The sequence below is a fragment of the Cinclus cinclus genome, chromosome 10 (genome assembly GCF_963662255.1).
Source record: "Cinclus cinclus chromosome 10, bCinCin1.1, whole genome shotgun sequence".
Taxonomy (NCBI): domain Eukaryota; kingdom Metazoa; phylum Chordata; class Aves; order Passeriformes; family Cinclidae; genus Cinclus; species Cinclus cinclus.
Genome location: NC_085055.1, coordinates 12,832,637 through 12,853,023, shown reverse-complemented (window position 1 = coordinate 12,853,023; position 20,387 = coordinate 12,832,637). Strand labels below are relative to the sequence as shown.

Sequence of the window (20,387 nt, the reverse complement as noted above, 5' to 3'; positions counted from 1 at the left end):
ATAGGCACAACATGAAAGTTAAAAATGCATTTGAATGACTACATTTCATTTGATCTTCTTAGTAAATTCCACAGTATTGCTTAACCTGTAAGATATTTACCTCTGATCCACACCGGATGAAATTAGGGAATGTACAAGAACCAGTAGCTGTATTACATGGAGTGTATGTACAACCCTACTGCTACTAGAAATTTCTGTGCTTTCAGTTCTGCAGATGTCTGGCTTACATTTCAGTGAAGTGAGCAAAGAACTAATTCAGTACTTTCCTTCTCTGTTGAGAAAATAAAGGTAATTGGTATACTTCTAATTGGTAGATTCCTCTTTGACAATAACATGTCAAAGTTAAACCTATATTATTCAGGAAGACGAACATTGTGATTAAGACCAGGCAACATCTGATGGACATCTACCATCACACAAAGTAACAATAAAATATTATAAAGTTTGTACTTCAGCAACCAGCTTATTAAAAAAAAAAATCTAAATTCACATAAACCAGAAAATAACAAAGCAAATTAAATTCACTTTCTCATATAAAGAGTTTATCCAGCTCAAATGTCAAGATTCTTTAGCCAGGCCCCTGTGAGACTTTCAGCTGTGTTCACAGGTGTAGAAGAAAACACACACTATAAATAGTATGCAAATAAAACAAGGCCAAGGGAATAAACTATCAGTTAATCAGTGGGTTGTTCTGACGTATAATTGATAAAAAACAGGACAAAACAAGTTATAAAAGCAGCACAAAAAGAAGCACAAAAAGAACAGAAAAGATGTTTAAAAAAATGTGGGCACTTTTGGTTCTCATAGGTGTTGCATCTGTTTCTGCTCACCTGCAGGATCTTTCCTTTGATAGGTAAGAATAGACATCAATTTTAGATTTGTGATTTCTTCTGCGTGATCAAATGTCTTCAACTGTTTCCAATCAAATCTTTTTCTCCCCATACAGACAGAAGGTGTTTCGTGTGATTCCACAGAATGATGAGCAGGTGGAAATCCTCAATTTCCTTGCCAACATCATGGAGGTAAAGGACTTGGGGAAGTGGACATACTGTAGTTGAAAGAAATATTTCTCCTTTTGCTCAAATAACAGATTTTTCTTAATTGTGCTACTGAATTAAAGACCTAAACTTTATTTCATTCAAGTCAGCTGTATTGTTTCTTAAGAAGGAATAGGACAGGTTGATAAAAGTAGAGCTATGCAAAATATTCAAATACCTTCCAAGGAAGTCCGGTTTACCTATTCTGAATGTCAAAGTGCCCATCAGAATTTATTAATAGAATAAATAAATCTTAAATGCTGTATTCAGTGTGGGGTGCTTTCAAGAATGTGTTAGATAAATGATGGAAATTCCAACCATCAAAATTTTTACCATTACAGGCAAAACATTTTCCTCATGTAAATAATCTAAAAATTTATACTCCCAACAAAATGAATTTTCCTTTGGCCTCTATTCTCTCATGTCATCTTTTCTTCTCTGACTTTCCTTTAAAGCTTCCTTTCTCTCTAAGTGGCATGTTTCTCACTGACCTTGATGTAGATATATGATGACACAATGACACGATGAAAAACAATAAAGACAGCAAATGTGTTTTCAATATTTCTGTTCAGCTTTGATGTTGTAAAATAGCTGTTGGTGAAAAAGACACCATTAGCTGTAGGATGAAAGAATGGTATTGTTAATGAAGTACAGATGTGGAGACCTATCATCAACAGGCTACTACAGCATGCTGGAATAGTTTTCTGTGGAAAACATACTATTGGAATGGGGCTGCCAATTTTAAGGAAATCAATATATACAATGCTTGCTTGTAAGTCTGAAGTATCAAAGGATTGTTTGTTTCCCTTTTCTTTTAAGAAAAGATCCCTGAAATACCATTGTCACACAAAGCAGTCAGTCAGGAGTGAAGTAATTTTATATTCTGTAACAATCACCTCACTTGATGACACATAATTTGTGAATAACCAACCCAAATTTCTTTTACCTTCATGAGATGAAAGGGTGAAAAAGCAACAGGCTCACAAATCAGCTTTGTTTCCATTGGCCTTTAACAGGGCACTAAATCCAGAGGATTGGATGCTTACTTCAGCAAAAATAAGTGAAGTAGTCATAACACTTGTTTGTCCACTTGGAATGAAACATCTTCAAAGGCACAGGTTCCTCATATCAACTTTAGAGATCTCTTTTAAAAGCATTCATACAGACAAGAGACTTTTTCAGCTGATTTATGTAAAATATTCATACAGTTCACCCCTGATATTTAGTTAATTTCTCTCCAACATTTGTAGGCAAAAAACTGAGAAAAAAAAATGAAAGAAAATGTAAAAACTAATGAAGTTGTAAATACAGTTATAATATTCACAATTCTGTATGAATGCAGATGCTGGAGAATTCTTGACATTTGTGAAATTGTTACTGCCATCTCCAGAAATCTGCCATATAAAATGAAGGACCTAAGAAAATCTAAATCAATTTCCAGTTAAAATTTATGTTGATACTTGTGGGAAGCAATGCTGAATCAGTGTAACAGGATATGCATGAAATTCAGTACATTAATCACAACCTCACCAGCACGTATACACCAATCTTAAAAATCACAGACACATATATGTATTTATTTGTTTACGCATTCATTTGATCTTCTTTCAGGTTGACTTTTGGCAGCCAGACTCTGTCACACTGGTAAGGCCAAAAATGCAAGTTGATTTCCGAGTTGAAGCTGAGAAGTCTTTTGATGTTGAAGATCTTTTGAAAGAAAGTGGAATGGAGTATCAGTAAGTTTTTTCTCACTACTGTACTTTGATCAGAAGGAGATTAAATACTATGGAGAATGTGTTTGAGCTTTTCATATTAGTCAACTGATTTTCTTGTCACAAACTTCATCCCTCCTGTGGATGCCTCGGCTGGGTTCAGCTTTCCTATGACAGTTCAAATGGACTGTAACTACTCTGCATTGAAAGGGTGAGATGAAATGTTGATAGAGGCAAGAGATAGGAAGCAGAGATGCAGTACAAAAATTTTCCCTGAGGTAAAAGTTCACTGCAATACACAAGGCTGGAGTATGGAGGGGGATAGAAATATTTCCTACTACATAGAAAATGCAGCAAAGGCCTAGAAAGAGCCAGAAAATACACCACATGAGGGAAATGGACAGGGAACTGAAGCTAAAAAATAAAACGGTGAGCCCCAAGGGCTACCATGAGCAGGTCCCCACTGAGCTGCAGAACAATAGCTAAAAGGCCAAAAAACCCCAACAGGTGACAGACAGAAGACAGCTGCCAGGTGAAGGGCCAAGGAAGCATGGAAAACAGATTCCCAGGACAGCCTTGAGCTGACTGAAATCACATAGCAGATGCATGGCAAGGATGTCTCCAAAGAAAGAGTTGACCAAATATGACTGCAGCACAAGTGGAGCAAACAGAGCACACTGCAACGCTACACATCACTGGCAACAGAAGCACTGTAGTGGAAGACTAAGGAGAATGAGGAATTGCCTGATCCTGTTCTTTACTTTGTATCTTCCAATCACTGTGGAATCCATTAACTGAGGATGAGAAATTGACTTTGAGCTGAAGTGGAGTGGGGTTGTCTGTCTTCATTTCTCCTTTCGCCCCACTTAAGCAAAATGGCTCTGCCCAGCTTATCAGGCTTCTTTGATGTGTGAAGTATAGTCTGCCAACATCATGTACTCAGACACTAAAAGTCAGTAGTATTTGATCAAGTTTTTATTATTTCATTTGGCTGAGTATAAAGTTTTTGTCTCTCAGCCCCACTGTTGTTGCTTCTAGACCAAACTCCTTCAGTGGACATTACACAATTTTCAGGATAACTCTCATGATCTGCTAAATCCAAAGTTAATCCACCCCTAAATTTACTGGTCTCATGTCAATCGTGTATGATTTGCATGCCTCTGCAGACCAGAATCTAAAAACACTCTAGAATAAATGGTTTTCAATAATCCCTCAGTGCACATACAGCACAGGAATCCCATTTCAGTGGAATTTCCTCTTTAGCAAAGGAGTTAACTCTACATGTGTTAGTTTTCCTATAATATTCATTAATTACCTCAGGTCCATGCACAAATCTTTTGATTGTAACAAAAGGCCAGAATGTCTAGAAGCTGTCCCTGACAAACTTGAGTGGCTTGTCCTTGTGACAACCCAAGCTGTTACAATTCTTTTGAAGTGCAGCTGCAGTACCATGACATCATGTCAACTTGCAATGTTTGTTCTGAAGGCTCCTGGTGGAGCCTTCCAAATTGGCCTCCTGCTCCTCTATCCAAATCACAAATGATCAAGGACATATCCTGGATTAATAAGATTTGTAAGAGTTTTAAGACAGGCGCTGGAAAAACAAGAGGACTTCATTTTTTGACAGCCAAGGTTGAAATATAAGTAAAAGGTCCTCAAGAGCATGCTTAGTGATAAGTGGTGTCTTTGTGTCACCCCCAGGGAAAAATGAACAGGAGAGATCCAACCAATCCAGACAGGATGTTGAGGTTTTTTGCAATTGTGTGCTCTATTTAATAGCTCACCTCACATGCAATAAAGTAGCTTGAAGGATGGGTAGTGCTACCTGCAATAGATCTGTCAAACCACATCTAACCTTTGGAAGTTTGGTTTGACAGGGAATTTCATCAGGCAAACATCTTCGGATTGCTGGTTTTGAAACATTTCAGCAGTCTAACTCTCCTCCAGCGCCAAAAGTTCAAAAAGGCCCTTTTCCTATTGAGGCAGAAGCAACTGATGACATAAGGACAGCCTAGAGCACATTTTGAGACACACTCTACCGTTTTTCTGAAACCAAACTGTTGCCACCCTGGAGGTTTGTTAGTACGGGAGTGAGGCAGGTGCTAATTGGCAGGAGCCTATTGCTCCTTGGTCCTTCTGGTGGCAAGGTTGAGGCAGGACATAGGCTGAAACTTGAAACTCATATATCTTATTTTCAACCTGCCCACCTTTCCTTTCACAATCTCTGCAGTCCAAATGCTGGGCAGACCTTGAAATGTCTTACTTTCCTGCTGGGTTCCTGTGTGCTTCTTTTCACACTTTTCATGGTGCCTTCTTGCAGAGTTCTGATTGAAAACCTGCAGGCTGCAATGGATGCCCAGTTTGACAGCAAAGCTCGTACTGCCAGCCACAGCTATGAGAAGTACAACAACTGGGACACGGTAAAGTCTAGAATTTACCACATTATCATCTTGGTACCTTCGCTTCTGTAGTCAAAGTGCTTCCAGCCTTCACCCCTTTTCCTCTTCTGCTCCATCCATTGATATGATAATGCCTCCAAACTCCTTTCTCTTCATTACTGAGCTAGTTTGTGTAAGCTACACTTATTTCCTCTACTTCTGCTCCCAATGCAGAAAAGAATCTCTGGCAGAAATCCAGTGACCAGGGTGAGATGCTTCACTATTAATTTCCTTTCCTTTTCACTACTTCTCCCACCTCCTCTGCTAAACAATTCCAATCCACTCCCTGCCTCAGCTCTAGCTCTTCATGTCCTACCATAAGACCCCTCCCTCATTTTCTCACAGCCACGCTCATTTTTCCTGACTTGTAATCATGGCCATGTTACTCTTCACACTTTTGCAGTGGCTCCTTGGAAATCTACAAATTGTATTAAATATTAGGCCACATTAGATGCTCAGAAAGATTAAGCATCTGGACCTGAGGAAGAGAAACATCAATAGATTTAACCTCTTTATTAAACAGATTGCTGCTTGGACTGCTGATATTGCTGCTCAGCACCCAGACCTTGTCTCTCGTAGTGTAATTGGGAAAACATACGAAGGACGGCCAATGTACCTTCTCAAAGTAGGTGCCTTGATTTCTTCATGCCAGACCTTTCCCTTATGAACCTCTGCAAGATTATGATGTCCAGTAAAATACCAGTGATGCTAAAAAATGTCTAAAGTAATAGACATTTTGCAGAAAATGTAATATATTTTGTTTACTACTACTATGATTTTTTAAAAAAATTTATTTTTTAAAGGGGCATAGTTAATTATTAGAAGTTCAGACATAAATTCAATCACACTATTGAGAGCTATTTGAATTATCATCTACCTTTGTGTTCTCTCCATCTGTTGTTTGTAAACCCATTTGCTCTAAAAGCATCTACAAATGTCAGTCTCTGCCAACAGGAAACAAATTTCTATCTTCACCATATATAATTTTGAGCTGGTTTTGACTGGGCTAGAGTTAATTTTGTTTTCTGTAGCTTGTATGAGGCTGTTTTGGACTCATGCTGATTTGGAAACAGTGCTGATAATTCAGGGATGTTTTAGTTACTGCTGGGCAGTGATTACACAGAGCCAAGGCCTTTTCTGCTTCTCACACCACCAGCCAGGGCAGTGGCAACTGGGAGGGGGCACAGCTGGGACAGCTGACCCCAACTGACTCAGGGGATGTCCCAAATTACACAGCTCATGCTTAGTGATAAACTAGGGGGAAGGTGGGTCAGGGCCATTGCACAGGGCATGGCTGGGCAATTGCTTTCATTTGCATCACTTACCTTTCTTGGGGTTTATTTCTTTATTTTTGTTATTTTCCTTTTCATCATTATCATCATTATTATTATTATTCATTAAACTATGCTTATGTCAGCCCACAAGTTTGCTCTGAGTGAGCAACTTCACTGTGCTTGTCAGCTGGATTTAAACCACAGAATTTTTTTTTCATAACCCTTACGAATTAATAAGACAATAACTCAAAGGTGAAAGAATAAGAAGTACTTACTCCAAAATGTACAAGTATTTACTATAATATATCATTCAAACATACAAATTAAACATACTTTTAGAGACACTACAGGAAATAAATCAACAGTGCAGAGTAATCAAATAATTGGGGGGAAGCCTATCTACATTAATAAAAATGAAATTGAGTATTTTTAAGCTTGAATATCATGGTAAGCTACAGTTGGGAGCACTCCATAGATTTCAATTTGAACAAGGAATGCTATATTTGCATAAAGTTTGACTTTTTAGGTCAGCAAGCTGACTGAGTTGTTCTGTATACAATTTATTTTGTTCATGCCCTGGGGTGTTGTTCTTATAGTTTTGGGGTTTTTTTCCTAGATGGGAAAAAGTGGTCAAAATAAGAAGGCCATCTTTATGGATTGTGGTTTCCATGCAAGAGAGTGGATCAGCCCTGCTTTCTGTCAGTGGTTTGTGAAAGAGGTCAGTAAGCTTATTGATGAAAAAATATTTTACAAAAATGCAACTATGATTAAGAAAATCGCAAATGAGCAGCAAGATCTCAGGCCATGGCCTTTTTCCCCTTTAAATGTGTGTCTGCTCATGCCTTCTTCCTACCTCAGAGGGTTAAAGTGTAACTAATTAAACCAGATATTTGTGCCTGGACCTGTAATCTTTCAGCAGCTTAGACAACCTGAAACATGTCTGCTGTTGAAACATGACAACTGCAATGGTCACTCAGTTTGTAAATTCTTTTTTGCACCTGTAGTCAGAGAAAGGTGAGAGAAAAGGGAATAGCTCTAGCAGCACTATAAACACAGCCATGTTCAGTACACAGACATAAGGAATAAGAAAATTCAAGGGCACATCAGGAGGCACCTGAATGCACTTCGGAAGAGCTGACTTGCTACAGTGCCAGGTGGTGGATTCTGTGCAACCAGCTTTATGCAGTAAGGCAAAAGAGAGGATGGAAACCTATCCTCAGCTCAGCACTGAGGAAATGTACCCAAGAAAGAAGGAAGACTATAAATGAAGCTCCCTAAGCTCCACTCGGGAAGAGGGAAATGCATATACATCCCTTTGAGCTGCCACCTCAGGCTCTACGGAAAGGTTCTAAAATATGAAACCATATTCAAGGAAGAGCTGCACACATGAAATTAGTTTCACTTCATTCTGGGATACTTTAGGTCTTGAATGAAACAATTTTATGTCCTTTATATTTTCCTTCTCACCACCACTATAAAGCAGGTGGGAGTTATCAATTGCTGCACAGTCATCTTCACAGAGACAGGTATATTACCCCTCAGATGGGGGAGATCAGTCCATTTAGCAGAGCAACATACTGACTGAATCTTAAATTTTGTAATAACTTCTGTTGGAAGATTTAAAAAAAACAAAAACAACAAAACAAAAACAAAAACAAAAAAACCCACATCAGAAGCAGCAGCTGGAATTTCAAACCCAAGAAAAGGAAAGCCAATCTACGTGAGCCAGCCATGCTGGCAGAGGTCTTGGTAGCAAGTAAAATCTCAGTGTTATCAGACAGGCATGCAGTTTTGTGTAAGGAGCAGTGGAAATTGGAAGTGACATTTCAGTGGAGTCGATGGGAATATGATTTCATTAGTGCCTAATAAGGCTGCAGACAGTATGTGGTACCATTTTTCTCTCAGCAATTCACGTCACTGTAGCTGTCATTTTCACTGTCTGGTCACTTAATTCATGGGTGCACCTGACACCAGCAGTGCCTCTGCTCAGTGTGTCCATAGGCAGAAGTGCTTTAAAAGTGCAGACCTCTGAGTATCATCAGAATTTCACTTGGAATTGCTTCTAGACATAAATGTAAAAACAAAAAAAAAAATAGAGAAAAACATGAGCAAACATAAGCAAAGTGGATTGTTAGATTGTTCTCAAAAACAAATAAAACAATCAGATGACAACAACAAAATACCAAAACAACCATAAAATAAAACCCAGGAAAAGTAGTCTCAAATTATCTGAAACTGCTTTTCTAGATTTTATATCCCACCATCCTACATGTCAAAGGATAAAAAAATGCTTTTGTTCATTGCATTGCCCCCTGTGTTGCCCTTTATGGCTGTGTAAACAAAACATCGGTGCAACAAACTTAGAGCAAATTTCCATGATCATTGTGCAGTCTCTCAACACTGATATGAATCTGAACAAGCTTAGCAAGTAGCAGACCATGAACAACCAGGATAGAGAAGATATTACAAGAGTTCCTGCTTGTTATTTAATATCTGTGTCTGGGAAAGTGCAGAGTAAGATCCGTCTCCCTATGAATAAATACATCCATAGAATTATGATTGGAAATGTGTTAGGATGCTACTTAGAAATATTCTCTATAATTCTGTTTGTTGATGAAATTTCTGCACAACAGATACAAAAAGAAAATGGAAATAATGACTTCTCATTCTCACTTAAATTAAACTCAAACCCTTAAGGTATTAGAATGTAGGAATATATATGGACAGCAATATTGTTCTGCCTGTAATCAAGAAGCTAGTAGATGGAAATCTCTTTCCAGTTATCTATCATCCTGTTTAAAATCAACATTCCTTCACCTTATAATTTATTTAGCAGTATAAGATGGTTTTCTAACAGCAGTGTGGTTTGAGTCAGTGCAAATCTAAGCACATGTAATAACAAAGAGGTGCCATCTCATGTGCTGGAGTGACCTGGGTAACTTTTTCTACCACATTCATTAATTCCTGACACAGATCCAGGCCTTTAGAAACACACAGGAGATACACATCTGTGAAGGCATCATTAGCTTTTTATACTTTTCTCCAAATAGGCTGTGGAGACCTACGGAAAAGATACTGTCATGACCACACTTCTTGACAAGCTGGACTTCTATGTTCTGCCTGTTGTTAACATTGATGGTTATGTTTACACTTGGACAAATGTAAGTACATTCTTCTTTCTTATTATTGAAAAAGTCCACTGTCAGAACTTACTCTTAATTTTCATCTATGATCCTGTTACAGGACCGCATGTGGAGAAAGACACGCTCTAAAAATGCTGGGACCATTTGCATTGGGACAGATCCCAACAGGAATTTTGATGCTGGCTGGTGCAGTAAGTGTCTCCTAACAAGAGTTGCAAGTAATTGCACACAAGTGCACAGCCAATACACCTAATTATGGATTTCCCCTACCTGATAGTCCAGCTTCAGCTTGAGTGAAGCTTTGTTGAGTAGTTTGTGTTTAATTTTTAGAGCAGTTTTGGGGAAAAAAGCCAAACTTTGGCTACTAGTATCATCAGTATGGCTACTTCTATAAACATATCTGCACACATATGTACATATATATATATATATATATATATGTATACTTACACACATGTATACACATATATACATATAGACACACACACAGCTATGAGTTCAGAACAGAAACCAAAGGAGCTTGCTTTCATGAAAAGAAATTTCTTTTGAGTGGTTTCCACTTCTCTGTTCTGTGGAAGTGCCTTAGAAATGGAGAAGATATACAAGGAGAGGAGTGTTAAGCACTGCATCAAATCAATATCCCAAAAGATTCCCATAATATAGATCTTTACATCCATATCCATGTTATTCCAACCTTGCACATGGTAAAGGCCATCTTTATTCATTGCTATGGGATGTTTCCCAGCATCTTATCTACGCCATAAAATATTCCCTCCTGTGCTATGGCATGTGCCTTAGCAGGATTCCAAGGCTTACCTACAAAAGTAATGCAACATCACTCTCCTAATAACCTACTTCTTCATTAAGTACTCATTAAATTCACTTTTTTTCCTCAGCTCTTGGGGCCTCAAAATCCCCCTGTGCTTCCACTTACTGTGGCTCTGCACCCGAGTCTGAAAAGGAGACCAAGGCTTTGGCTGATTTTATTCGTGAACATCTTTCTACAATCAAGGCCTACTTGACAATTCACTCCTATTCCCAGCTGCTACTGTTCCCTTATTCATACACTTACAATTTGCCACAGAATTACCAGGAACTGGTAAGTCTCTGTCATTTTGACTTAATGAATAGAATAAGCAAAAATCATCACTTGCTACTTAGGTCCCTTTAACTTCAAGCAGTTTCCTTAACATCTGGAAAGAATCCATATTGCCAACTTTTGAAAATATTTTACTCTTAGCAAGAACAAGGGAAACCCTGATGGTTTCAAGATAGCTCATTCACAAGATGAATTTCAGAGCCTTAATTTCCACATGCACAATGAACTTGACACAATGTCAGTTCTGTCATCCAGTCATGCCACCCAGAAATCCACTCTGCTGCACAGCACTGCCTCTTGCTGACTCCAGAGGCTGCTATATGTGTACCTTAAATATTTTACATAAAAACACTCCAGCCTGTAACCCAAGCCAGACTGGAATACCTATGAAATAATTCAACTGGTAACAACAGCAGGAAAGGATCTCTGTCTACCACTTTTGACTGAACCTTAGTTCTCGGTGAAGTAAAATGGTGCAACTCCTACTGGTAGAGAGTCAAGACAATGAGGTAGTTATGGACAAAAGTATAATTGAGAACAGATACAGAAGACATTAAAAGTTTCAGTTTTGAGGTCTTTTCCAAGAGGCCTGGATTTAAACACAAATATTTTATTTAGAATAAGAGAGAATAAATGTGGTATTTTAAAGGACAATTCCTCCTTTATCAGAGAAAAACCACACTCTAATGCCATTTAAGAAAGATTTTTTTTGATCCTTAAAAACAGAAAGTTTAGAACTATTAAATGTGTATAAAAGCTATAAACATTTAATAGACCAAGAATCAACAATCATGAATAATAAAATGACTTCAGTTCTCTGGCATATTAGCAATTAGAATCTGTTGGCAGGGAAAACAACACAGCAAGACAAAACAAACATATTTTGATTCCCCCCCTCTTTCCTTGATGCTGCCAAAAGTCCAAGGCAACAACAACGTGTGTTGCTCTGCTGTGCAGGTTTGACAGATTTATGAGTGCTCCCAAATACATGGTTCTGAACACAAATACAAACTGGGGCCAAGAGTGAAGTTTCTTGTTAGATTATTTTACAGCCTAAAAGAAAAGATTAATTTAAAATGAATATTTTGTTTTCTTAATTTACATGCCAGGAATTTTGTAACTGAAGTAATTCCAGGGAGTGGCAGCAATGTCTTGCTTTAACTTTTCACAAAAGCTTCCCAATTCACACATTTCAGTTCAGTCTAAAGTAATAAACAGCACTAAATACTTGAAGCTGCTTTGTGGTCAAGATCACAAAGTTCTTATTTGTCAAAAATTTGCATGAAATTCTGCCCCCATTTTTTGAATGAAGAGCAAATGTGATGAAATCTAACTAGAAGTGGTGTGTTTCTCACAGTATTAAATGGAAAAAGTACATTGACAACTAAAACAAGCCTTAGCAGTAAGAAAGAACCTATGTGATTTGCTAGGTTTTAAAATTCTTAAATTAAAATTTTATATTGTCACTGATCTATTCTAATACACAGTAAAACTTAAACTCTCATTTCCTGCCATAGAAGACAATTCTGCTGTTACCACAGAGAGCATACAAACTAAATTGCTGAGGAACACAGGGCACATATTCCTCTTCAGCCATTTGATTTCTCTTTGTATATTAGTCTTTCCAATATCACTTTATCCTATATTTTAAATCAGTTATACTGATACCAGATGGAGTTCTATTATATTCTTCTACAGAGCAACCACAAATCTCACCACCATGACAAGGTGACCTTGTGAGTAGTTTTCACATCTTAATTGAGGGAAATTATTTCCTCTCCTGGTGATCCCAGCACAGACAACACAATCCTAGAGGTGTTAAATCTGTGCAGTATCTGATTTTTCATGGGAAGACTTGTTGCCAAAAGTCCTTTTGGACAACGAGACTAGAGTATCACCCAATCAACACTACCTGTAGTTGAGATAATTAAACAGAAAGGACTTTATGCACTCCAATGTCAGTGATTTAAATAGCAAAATTGACTTCCACAGGCTGTGGTTCAAGTCTTTGGGTTAGTTCAAATAACTAAGATACACTCACTCAAGCTGTGACTAAAGGAAATTTAACACTTTCAATCAACAACTGTACTTGCTTAATACAAGATAGCTACAAAAAGAGGAATTACTTTATATGCCAATTAGGTGTGTTTAATGTCTAAAAGTTCTGTCTAAATTTAGAATTTGGAGAAATACTGAAGAATGAGAATCTTAACTTTTAATTGATATTGTTTGGGCAAATATAATAATCATAAATCATTTTTTAAATGAAGAAGCAACATTTATAGTGCCATTATCTTATCTTAAATGTTATTTTTACCCTGACAGATCTAATAAATTAAAGGAAATATAGCTGCAATTTCTTATCTCTTTCAGTGAGCAACTGGACATGTGTTTAAACAAAACCTCACATGTCTGCTTCTCATTAATAACATTTTGTTCCATTGTATTTAATTAAAGGTAACATAATACTATGGGCCTTATGTTGCATGCCAGTGTCCAAGATACAGAAGGGTGCAAAAATTGAGTAATCGGAGCTTAAGGACACTAAGTCTGCAGAAGAGAAAGGTCCAGAGAACGCCTGTACCTTCCTTCCCCAAACATGTAGTGAACAGTGTGTCCTTGGGGCTCAAAAGACTTTCTGTTTACAGCCTCAAGAAATCACCAGAAGTCCTAAAACTGTTTTGGTCTGTCAGGTAGAACAGGGCACTCTGAGAACCCCTTTATGTTCCACTGCATTGCTCAACAAACCAGAACAACTCAAAGTTATTGTAACTTACTTAGAGCCAGGGATTAGAACTATCCCTCAACCAGTCACATATGTTCCTTCCTTCCCACAACTCCCCTCTTCCCCAGGGACACAAGAGGAGCTGTGAGGTTATAAATCCCACAGCTCGCAAGGATTTTCCCTGAATTTTTCTCCCTTTATTCAGGGTTGTTGTTTTCTTCCCCCAGCCTAGAAGTTGCACAAAACTTTCACTGTTATCCAAACAAAAATAAAAACACCCAAGACAAGAAAATCTAGGTCAAGAATTTCTCAGAAGTTACACAATATTCTTGCGATGACACCCTTAAAGAAATATGTCATCCTTTTGGAGAATCACATTTTGTGTGCTTCACAATCCTCTTGGCTGATTCTTTACTATACCCTGGCGTATTGCCCTGAACACAGAATGCACACTTGAATCCCTCTCCTACAGGGAACAGAAGCATTAGCTTTTCACAATAACAAAATATGCTTGGCAAGACCAGTATCTCTCCACACCCCAAAAAAGACTATTTTCATCTTTATTTTACTATTCACACTTTTGTCCTCTTGTAATAAAGAACTATGTATTTAATCAGACTTTTCATTAACAGTTCAGCCCATATTTTTCAATCACATCATATATTTGCCTTAGCTTCCCATTAGGTCACCCTATGCCTTCCTCATTTTTAGCAAACAAATCTAGCTTTATCAGCTCTTGTTTGTATTTGAATTTGCTCTGAAGTGTAGCTTGAGATAGCAGAGGCATGTGCATTGTGTCCTTCGTTCCTTTCCAGTTCAATTCCATCTCTCAGTTAAATTCAGCACCAAATACATGTGTGCAGCCAGCTCCTACTCACTTATCAGATTAATGTAGGTGTGTTACAGTTTCACAGGCTGCAGAATATTACATTAATTTACAACCCAAGATAATTCCAGTCTCTATTACTTGTATACATACTGGCTGCATGAGGTGTTGTTTCAACTCACCAAAATTCACCTTCCATATTGGGTCGGTCTAGCATTTCACTTCCTCTTGAATGCTTAAAATAGGACATATTAGAAAGTGGAGATAAGCCCAGAGTCTGTACAGCCTGCAAGAGTGAACTTCAAATATACAGCATGAGTGTGAGTATCAGTCTGATTATTTAACTTAGAGACTGGCTGTGAAGTCCTGAATATGATTAAGACATATGAAGACCTGGGGGTAAGAATTGTTGGATAACAAAAGTCCTACATCTAAGAGACTCAGGCAAGCCAATGAGGAGTTGCAATCTGTTGCTGTTGTATCTGTGCTATTGCACGTATTATATTACTTGTAACATTAAACATTGTTAAAGTCAACTGGGAAGCACAACAAACAGGAAAGTGAGCAGCAAAGCGGTATTAGAAATTGACTTCACAGCTCCTCCACTGAGTTTACCACAACAGAACTGTTCTGTACTGGAAATCTTAAAATTGTGAAAAGGATGTGTTTAGTAGCAGCATCGTCCAGATGAAGTTCTTATGTGAGTCTGGCTGATAGATAAAAATCTCCAACAGGTGTAGGGCCCAACTGAGTTGCAGTGGAAACCTCTCACCAGGGACTGATTTCTTAAGCACTGTAGAAACTGTCACAGAAAAAAAAAGGCTTGTAAAGAAAAAGAATAATGCCACTGAAGCCCTCACTTGCTGGATTCTCTGGGCTCTTGGAGCACATGAGCAACAACAGAACAGTGAACTAAATTACACGTCATCATGGACCCTTGAGGGGGGAGTCTTTTTTTACTGGCAAAACAAGAAGGCTCAGAAGTTTCAATTCACTTGGCTAGAGCTAACTTAGCAAATCCACATTTTCAGACTTTCATTACAAAGGAAGTTGAGGGTCCCTTTACTTAACAAGTAAAGCATGCAAGACTGATGTGAACAGAAAATACAGTTTTCAGCCTTGGGCAAATCAGTTGGCAGTCCAGTGAGGGAAGAAAGCAAAGGGTCCAGTCAAGCAGTGAAAAGGCTTCTCCAGACTGCTCTCAGATTGAGAGGGAAAGGGAGTTGTCCACAAACAGCAGCTGCATATCAACATCTGTGGAGTATTTCTAAATGGTCACTGTTTGCTGGCAAATCCACCCTGATGATACAAGAGTAAAATGAGGGAGATGCTCCCATAAAAATTACCTATTAACATACAAAATACGCTTAGCCTGATAATTTATCTTGTTAGTTCAAACTTCCAGTGTGGTGAGAAAGAGACGCCAGTACCACATCTTTCATGAAAAGCTAATAACTGAAAAAACCTAGGCTTGAAAGTTGTTAATTATGTAAGATAATGACAACTGAGAACACAACTCTGCTGTGTCCCTGGCTCATGCACTCTGTACACAAGATCAAGCGAAATATTGGTAATTGCAGTGTAAACACAGATGGGTGATGAGCACAGGAAATGCTGCCTTCTGCTGAAATGACCAGCTCTGAGAGCTCAGCTGGGAGTGAGAAGCTGAAAAGCCATTTCTGCTCCCAGTTACAAGGTATTACTCTGGAGTTATTTCTTCGACTACAGGGCGCCACTTCTCTGCTACTATAAATCTCAGCAAAATTTTCCTTGCAAAAGAAGGATTCTTAACAGCATAACATCCCAAAGAAACAAACTCCAAACAAACCACAATAATTCAGTTAAGTCTATTATATCAAGAGATGTAGAAAATCATTAAGCAACAAAGAGTATCCTCAAAGGTCAAAAGGAAAACAATGTTTTTCCTTGCAGGTGTATTCCAAATTATTTACAGGCTTGAAAACCCAAACTACTTTTCACCCTTTTGGAAAACTCCAGGCATTATTTACATACCTCTGCATAGACCTCCCTATTATTTCCTTCATATGGATTGCTTTGAGTAATTGAGGTATTTTAGAAAAAAACCTAAACACATTTTCTTCATATTTTGTATTTATATGCAAAAGTATTTACTTAATACATATTATTCCTGCTGGTTTCGATTATATTATTAAGAATTGGCATAAGTTACTACAAAGCTGAAATATTTTTTCTACCTTTAGGTTTTGGACTGTAAATCTATTAGACAAGTAAATGTTAGAGAATCACTTAAAGGAAAACAAAAAGATATCAAAACTTCTGATAAATCTTCATTTCATGATGAAGTCATAAATGCTCAAGCATGTTTTCCACTTAGAGAGAGTCATTTGAAACACCACCTTTATCTCCAGCCAGGAGAGCTTGAGGAAACTGTTTATTTAGATTCTAGGCTCTAAACAGCTGGAAAATTCAACTGTTCTTTCTACAAATCTCTGTCTTTACAACTTCCTGGCCAACAATAAAAAAAATCCCTCAGGTAAAAAGATTTCCTGACATATTTTTTCTGGTATCTGCTCTGGTACGATTTAAAGCTGTCATTTGTCCACTGGGGGGAACAAATGCCCTGGGTCAAACAGCCCCACAGAGCAGCTCTGTTGTTCTATTGTTCCTTCTTTAGTTAACTACAGAGAGCAAATATCAGTTACCAACAGGTCTGCATATTGTACCCGACAAACTTTCCAAATTTTATTTCCACTTTGCATATATTTGAAGAGAGGAAGAATCAGTTTACATTTAAAAATTCACTTTCTATTGAGAGATTTGACTCAATTTCAGCTGCTAATTAAACATGTATATTATAAACAACAGATGGCTAACAGATAGACTCCAACCTCTACAATTCTCTCAACACATGTTAAAAATTTTGGATTTTAGAAAAATCAATTTGTTGAGGGACTAAAAAAGAAAGGAAAAAAAAAAACAAAACAAAACAAAAAGATGACAGGAGAGAGCTCAGCTACTCAAATTACTCTGGATCCAAGACTGTGAAATGCAGATCAATAGCATTCTTCCTTGCAATTGCTTGTCTTTGTGTGATAGAGAAGCCAGAAACCAAACCCCACATTCAGGCACAGTCAGTGATATAGGTGGAGAGACAAGCTTTAAGTATGCTTTGGTCTGCCTTGTTTAAATATCCTTCATAGGCTAAAGGACCACAAATTCCTAGAGCAAACTCCCATAATTCTAAAATGTTCAAAACCAAATATTTGGGAATAGAGAAACACTTGCAATTTGGCTAGAGAGTAGGCTGCCAGTAATGCAAACATGTTGTGATGTTGTTTCTTAGAAGCTGAGAAAGTTCTCTCAGTTTACCAAAATTTTCTAAATACATTATCCAATATGCCTTTCTGAGTAATTCAGAAGAACACTAGAAACATAAGGATGAATAGAGAATATTTCACAAGAATATCTTCCACTGGGAAGTAAGCCAGAGTGTAACCTACAGAGAAGGAAAGGGCTTGAGGAAATTCCTGGAATAGTAAGCCATTCAGCTGCAAGCTGTAAAGAAATATATGGCAACCCATTGCTTATTCTTATATTGAGCATATGCTTTCAAAAATCATTGATATTTATCATCTGTTAGTAATAGTTTTCATGTTTTATTACCAACATGTTGTATAATGAAGAATTGGAAAAGCCACACGTTCTAAAGAAAAGTCTGTAATTTTCCTAAATACAAACATACAAAGCTTCATAGTACTATTGATGGGCCTGATCCAACCCTCACTGAATCAGTGGGAGTTGAATGAGTCCCTCTGTGCACAGGAAATGAATTTAAATTAATGAGACTACATATGGTTTCAGGGTAATTTATGCCTCTTTTTTGGCTGTTAATATTTATAAGACCTTAATCTGCTTCCACTTGTATCAATGTTCAGCTCCCCTGACTGAGCTGACTCTACTCTGAATTTATAGCTCCATGAACAGAAGGAAAAGAAAGGCTATTGTATGTTGGCAATTTACTGTACCAAGTTATTACCATTCCCTAAGATTCTCTTATCTCTAAGTAAGGTTCTTTATTTAGTTTTAACCTTGTACAAGCTTCTTGTAAGTCTAGAAAGTGCTGTTACCTCTTGTCCCCTTATCTGTCCAAACCCCCCTGGACTGCACACCAGACTGCAACAGACCATACACAGACTGGAGAATGCTCCATTAAACCTTTGAGAACAAGTTCTTCACTAACAAACTCTTTCCACAACACCAGGACAAGCTGGGTCTTGTCAGCTACTGACACCTAGTCATACTGAGAGGTCAACAACAGTTTTCAAATAATTCAAAGCTTCTCCAGCATGGCTTTTCAGTTTATACAACAGTGTAATTGCTTAGATTCACTCAGAAAGCCTCTGAAAATCTGCATTTATCATTCTTCTTTTTTTTACAGAATTCCATAGCTAGTGCTGCTTCCAAACAGCTGGCCAGTTTGTACAACACTAAATATACATACGGTCCAGGAGCGGAAACAATCTGTGAGTATTGACCTAAACATACTGACAAACTGTATTAAGTGCTACTAGAACTGTAAAATGCAGTTTTCTAGTGATTCTTGTTCCTCTTTCTAAGTAGTCCCCTTCTTTCTTCACATGCATATACTAAGAGGTATATATGGGACCTGTTGTTTCTAAATTATGGGACCATTTATTCCTTAGGGATCCCAGGAAGTGTGTGACCCCCTGGAAAGTCAAGTTTATGAATTAATGTGCATAGCATGAATTCCTAAATCATACATGGCTTAGATTTAAACATAAAAACCTTGGCCTGAGATTTTCTGCATTTCCAGAATCTCCAAGTCAAAGATGATGTGAATCCTTCAACCACTCTAGAAACACCTTTTTTTTTTTTACCTTGCATTACATTCTGAGGCACATACCAGTTACATACTAATCCTATTTGTAATTTTCAATAACTAATTATTCTACCCTTCTTGGGAACTCAGCTGTGAATTTGGCAGTGCCAAAAGCCAAGTTGAAGTTGCCAAATCAAGATTTATAGAACTTTAGTATCTCCCATATTTAAGATCTCCTGAAGTAAATATGGAAGCTAATTTCTCTTGACTGTTTCTCCTTCCTCAAATAGTCAACCACTCCCTCCCAAACATTTTAAAAAACAGTTTCTTCTAATTTTTACAATATTTTTTGAGATTCTTCCTTTAGAAATACATTGGTGATACTTGGCAATTTTGGAGGCTCCTTCCTTAGCAAGACAGACTTTTTATTGTACCAGCTACTGAAAAGGGAGAGTACTATTTGTCCAGCAGAAAAGGTGGAGCTGAAATCCCAGATATGCAGATCTTTCTCATCTCTGTGAACCTCAAAAAGCCACCCAGTGAGAGGGTATTTGCTTCTAATACCAAGTGTTTCTAAACACCCTCATGCAACCACACCATTCTCCAGTTCCTTAGACATTTCTCCCATGGTTTCTCCACAGTAGTGACAAGGAGGGAGCAGTTTAGTTTGTTTACATTTGCTTGCAACAATCAGCTGGAACAAAGTTCATAAATGGCCTAAAATCACAGCAGCTTTCCCATGAGCAGGATAAATCAATCAATTCACTGAATATTTCTTTTTATCTGTCCTTTCTGCATTCCTGGCTATGTGACTTGACTCCAAAGTATTTCTCATTTGATGTGTAGGCACTCTTTCCCAGTTAAGCTTTATTTAATTTCTTTCCCAACAGACCCTGCTGCAGGGGGCTCTGATGACTGGGCTTATGACCAAGGCATCAAGTACTCTTTCACTTTCGAGCTGCGGGACACCGGGAGATACGGTTTCCTTCTCCCTGAATCTCAGATAAAGCCAACCTGTGAAGAGACTTTACTTGCTGTTAAATATATTGCCAACTATGTCCTTGAGCACTTGTATTAAAATGGAGTTCTAAAAGCTATTAAACAAGGCTTTATTCAAATATGCCCTAAAAATTACATTTTTATTTCTCTATACTTAATATTCTTAGTCATATTCTTAGTCCATTACAGGTTACTAGAACTACAAGCTTTTCAACAGAAATTTTAGAAATACAAGATAAATAAAACATTTTTATTAAGGCAACTGACATAGCTGAGGGGTTGGGGAAAAAAAAGGAGCACAAGATTAATCAA

The 20,387-nt window shown here is 37.7% G+C and overlaps 1 protein-coding gene across 1 annotated transcript; it reads left to right on the top strand.

The window, feature by feature from the left end:
• The first annotated feature begins 782 nt into the window (after positions 1–782).
• Positions 783–20,154, top strand: CPB1 (carboxypeptidase B1). Its single transcript, XM_062499056.1, has 11 exons — positions 783–853; positions 947–1,022; positions 2,649–2,773; positions 5,070–5,169; positions 5,711–5,812; positions 7,078–7,179; positions 9,512–9,622; positions 9,705–9,795; positions 10,501–10,703; positions 18,675–18,759; positions 19,967–20,154. Exons 1-11 carry the CDS (start codon positions 783–785, stop codon positions 20,152–20,154), a joined length of 1,254 nt encoding a protein of 417 aa, XP_062355040.1.
• The last annotated feature ends 233 nt before the right edge of the window (positions 20,155–20,387 follow it).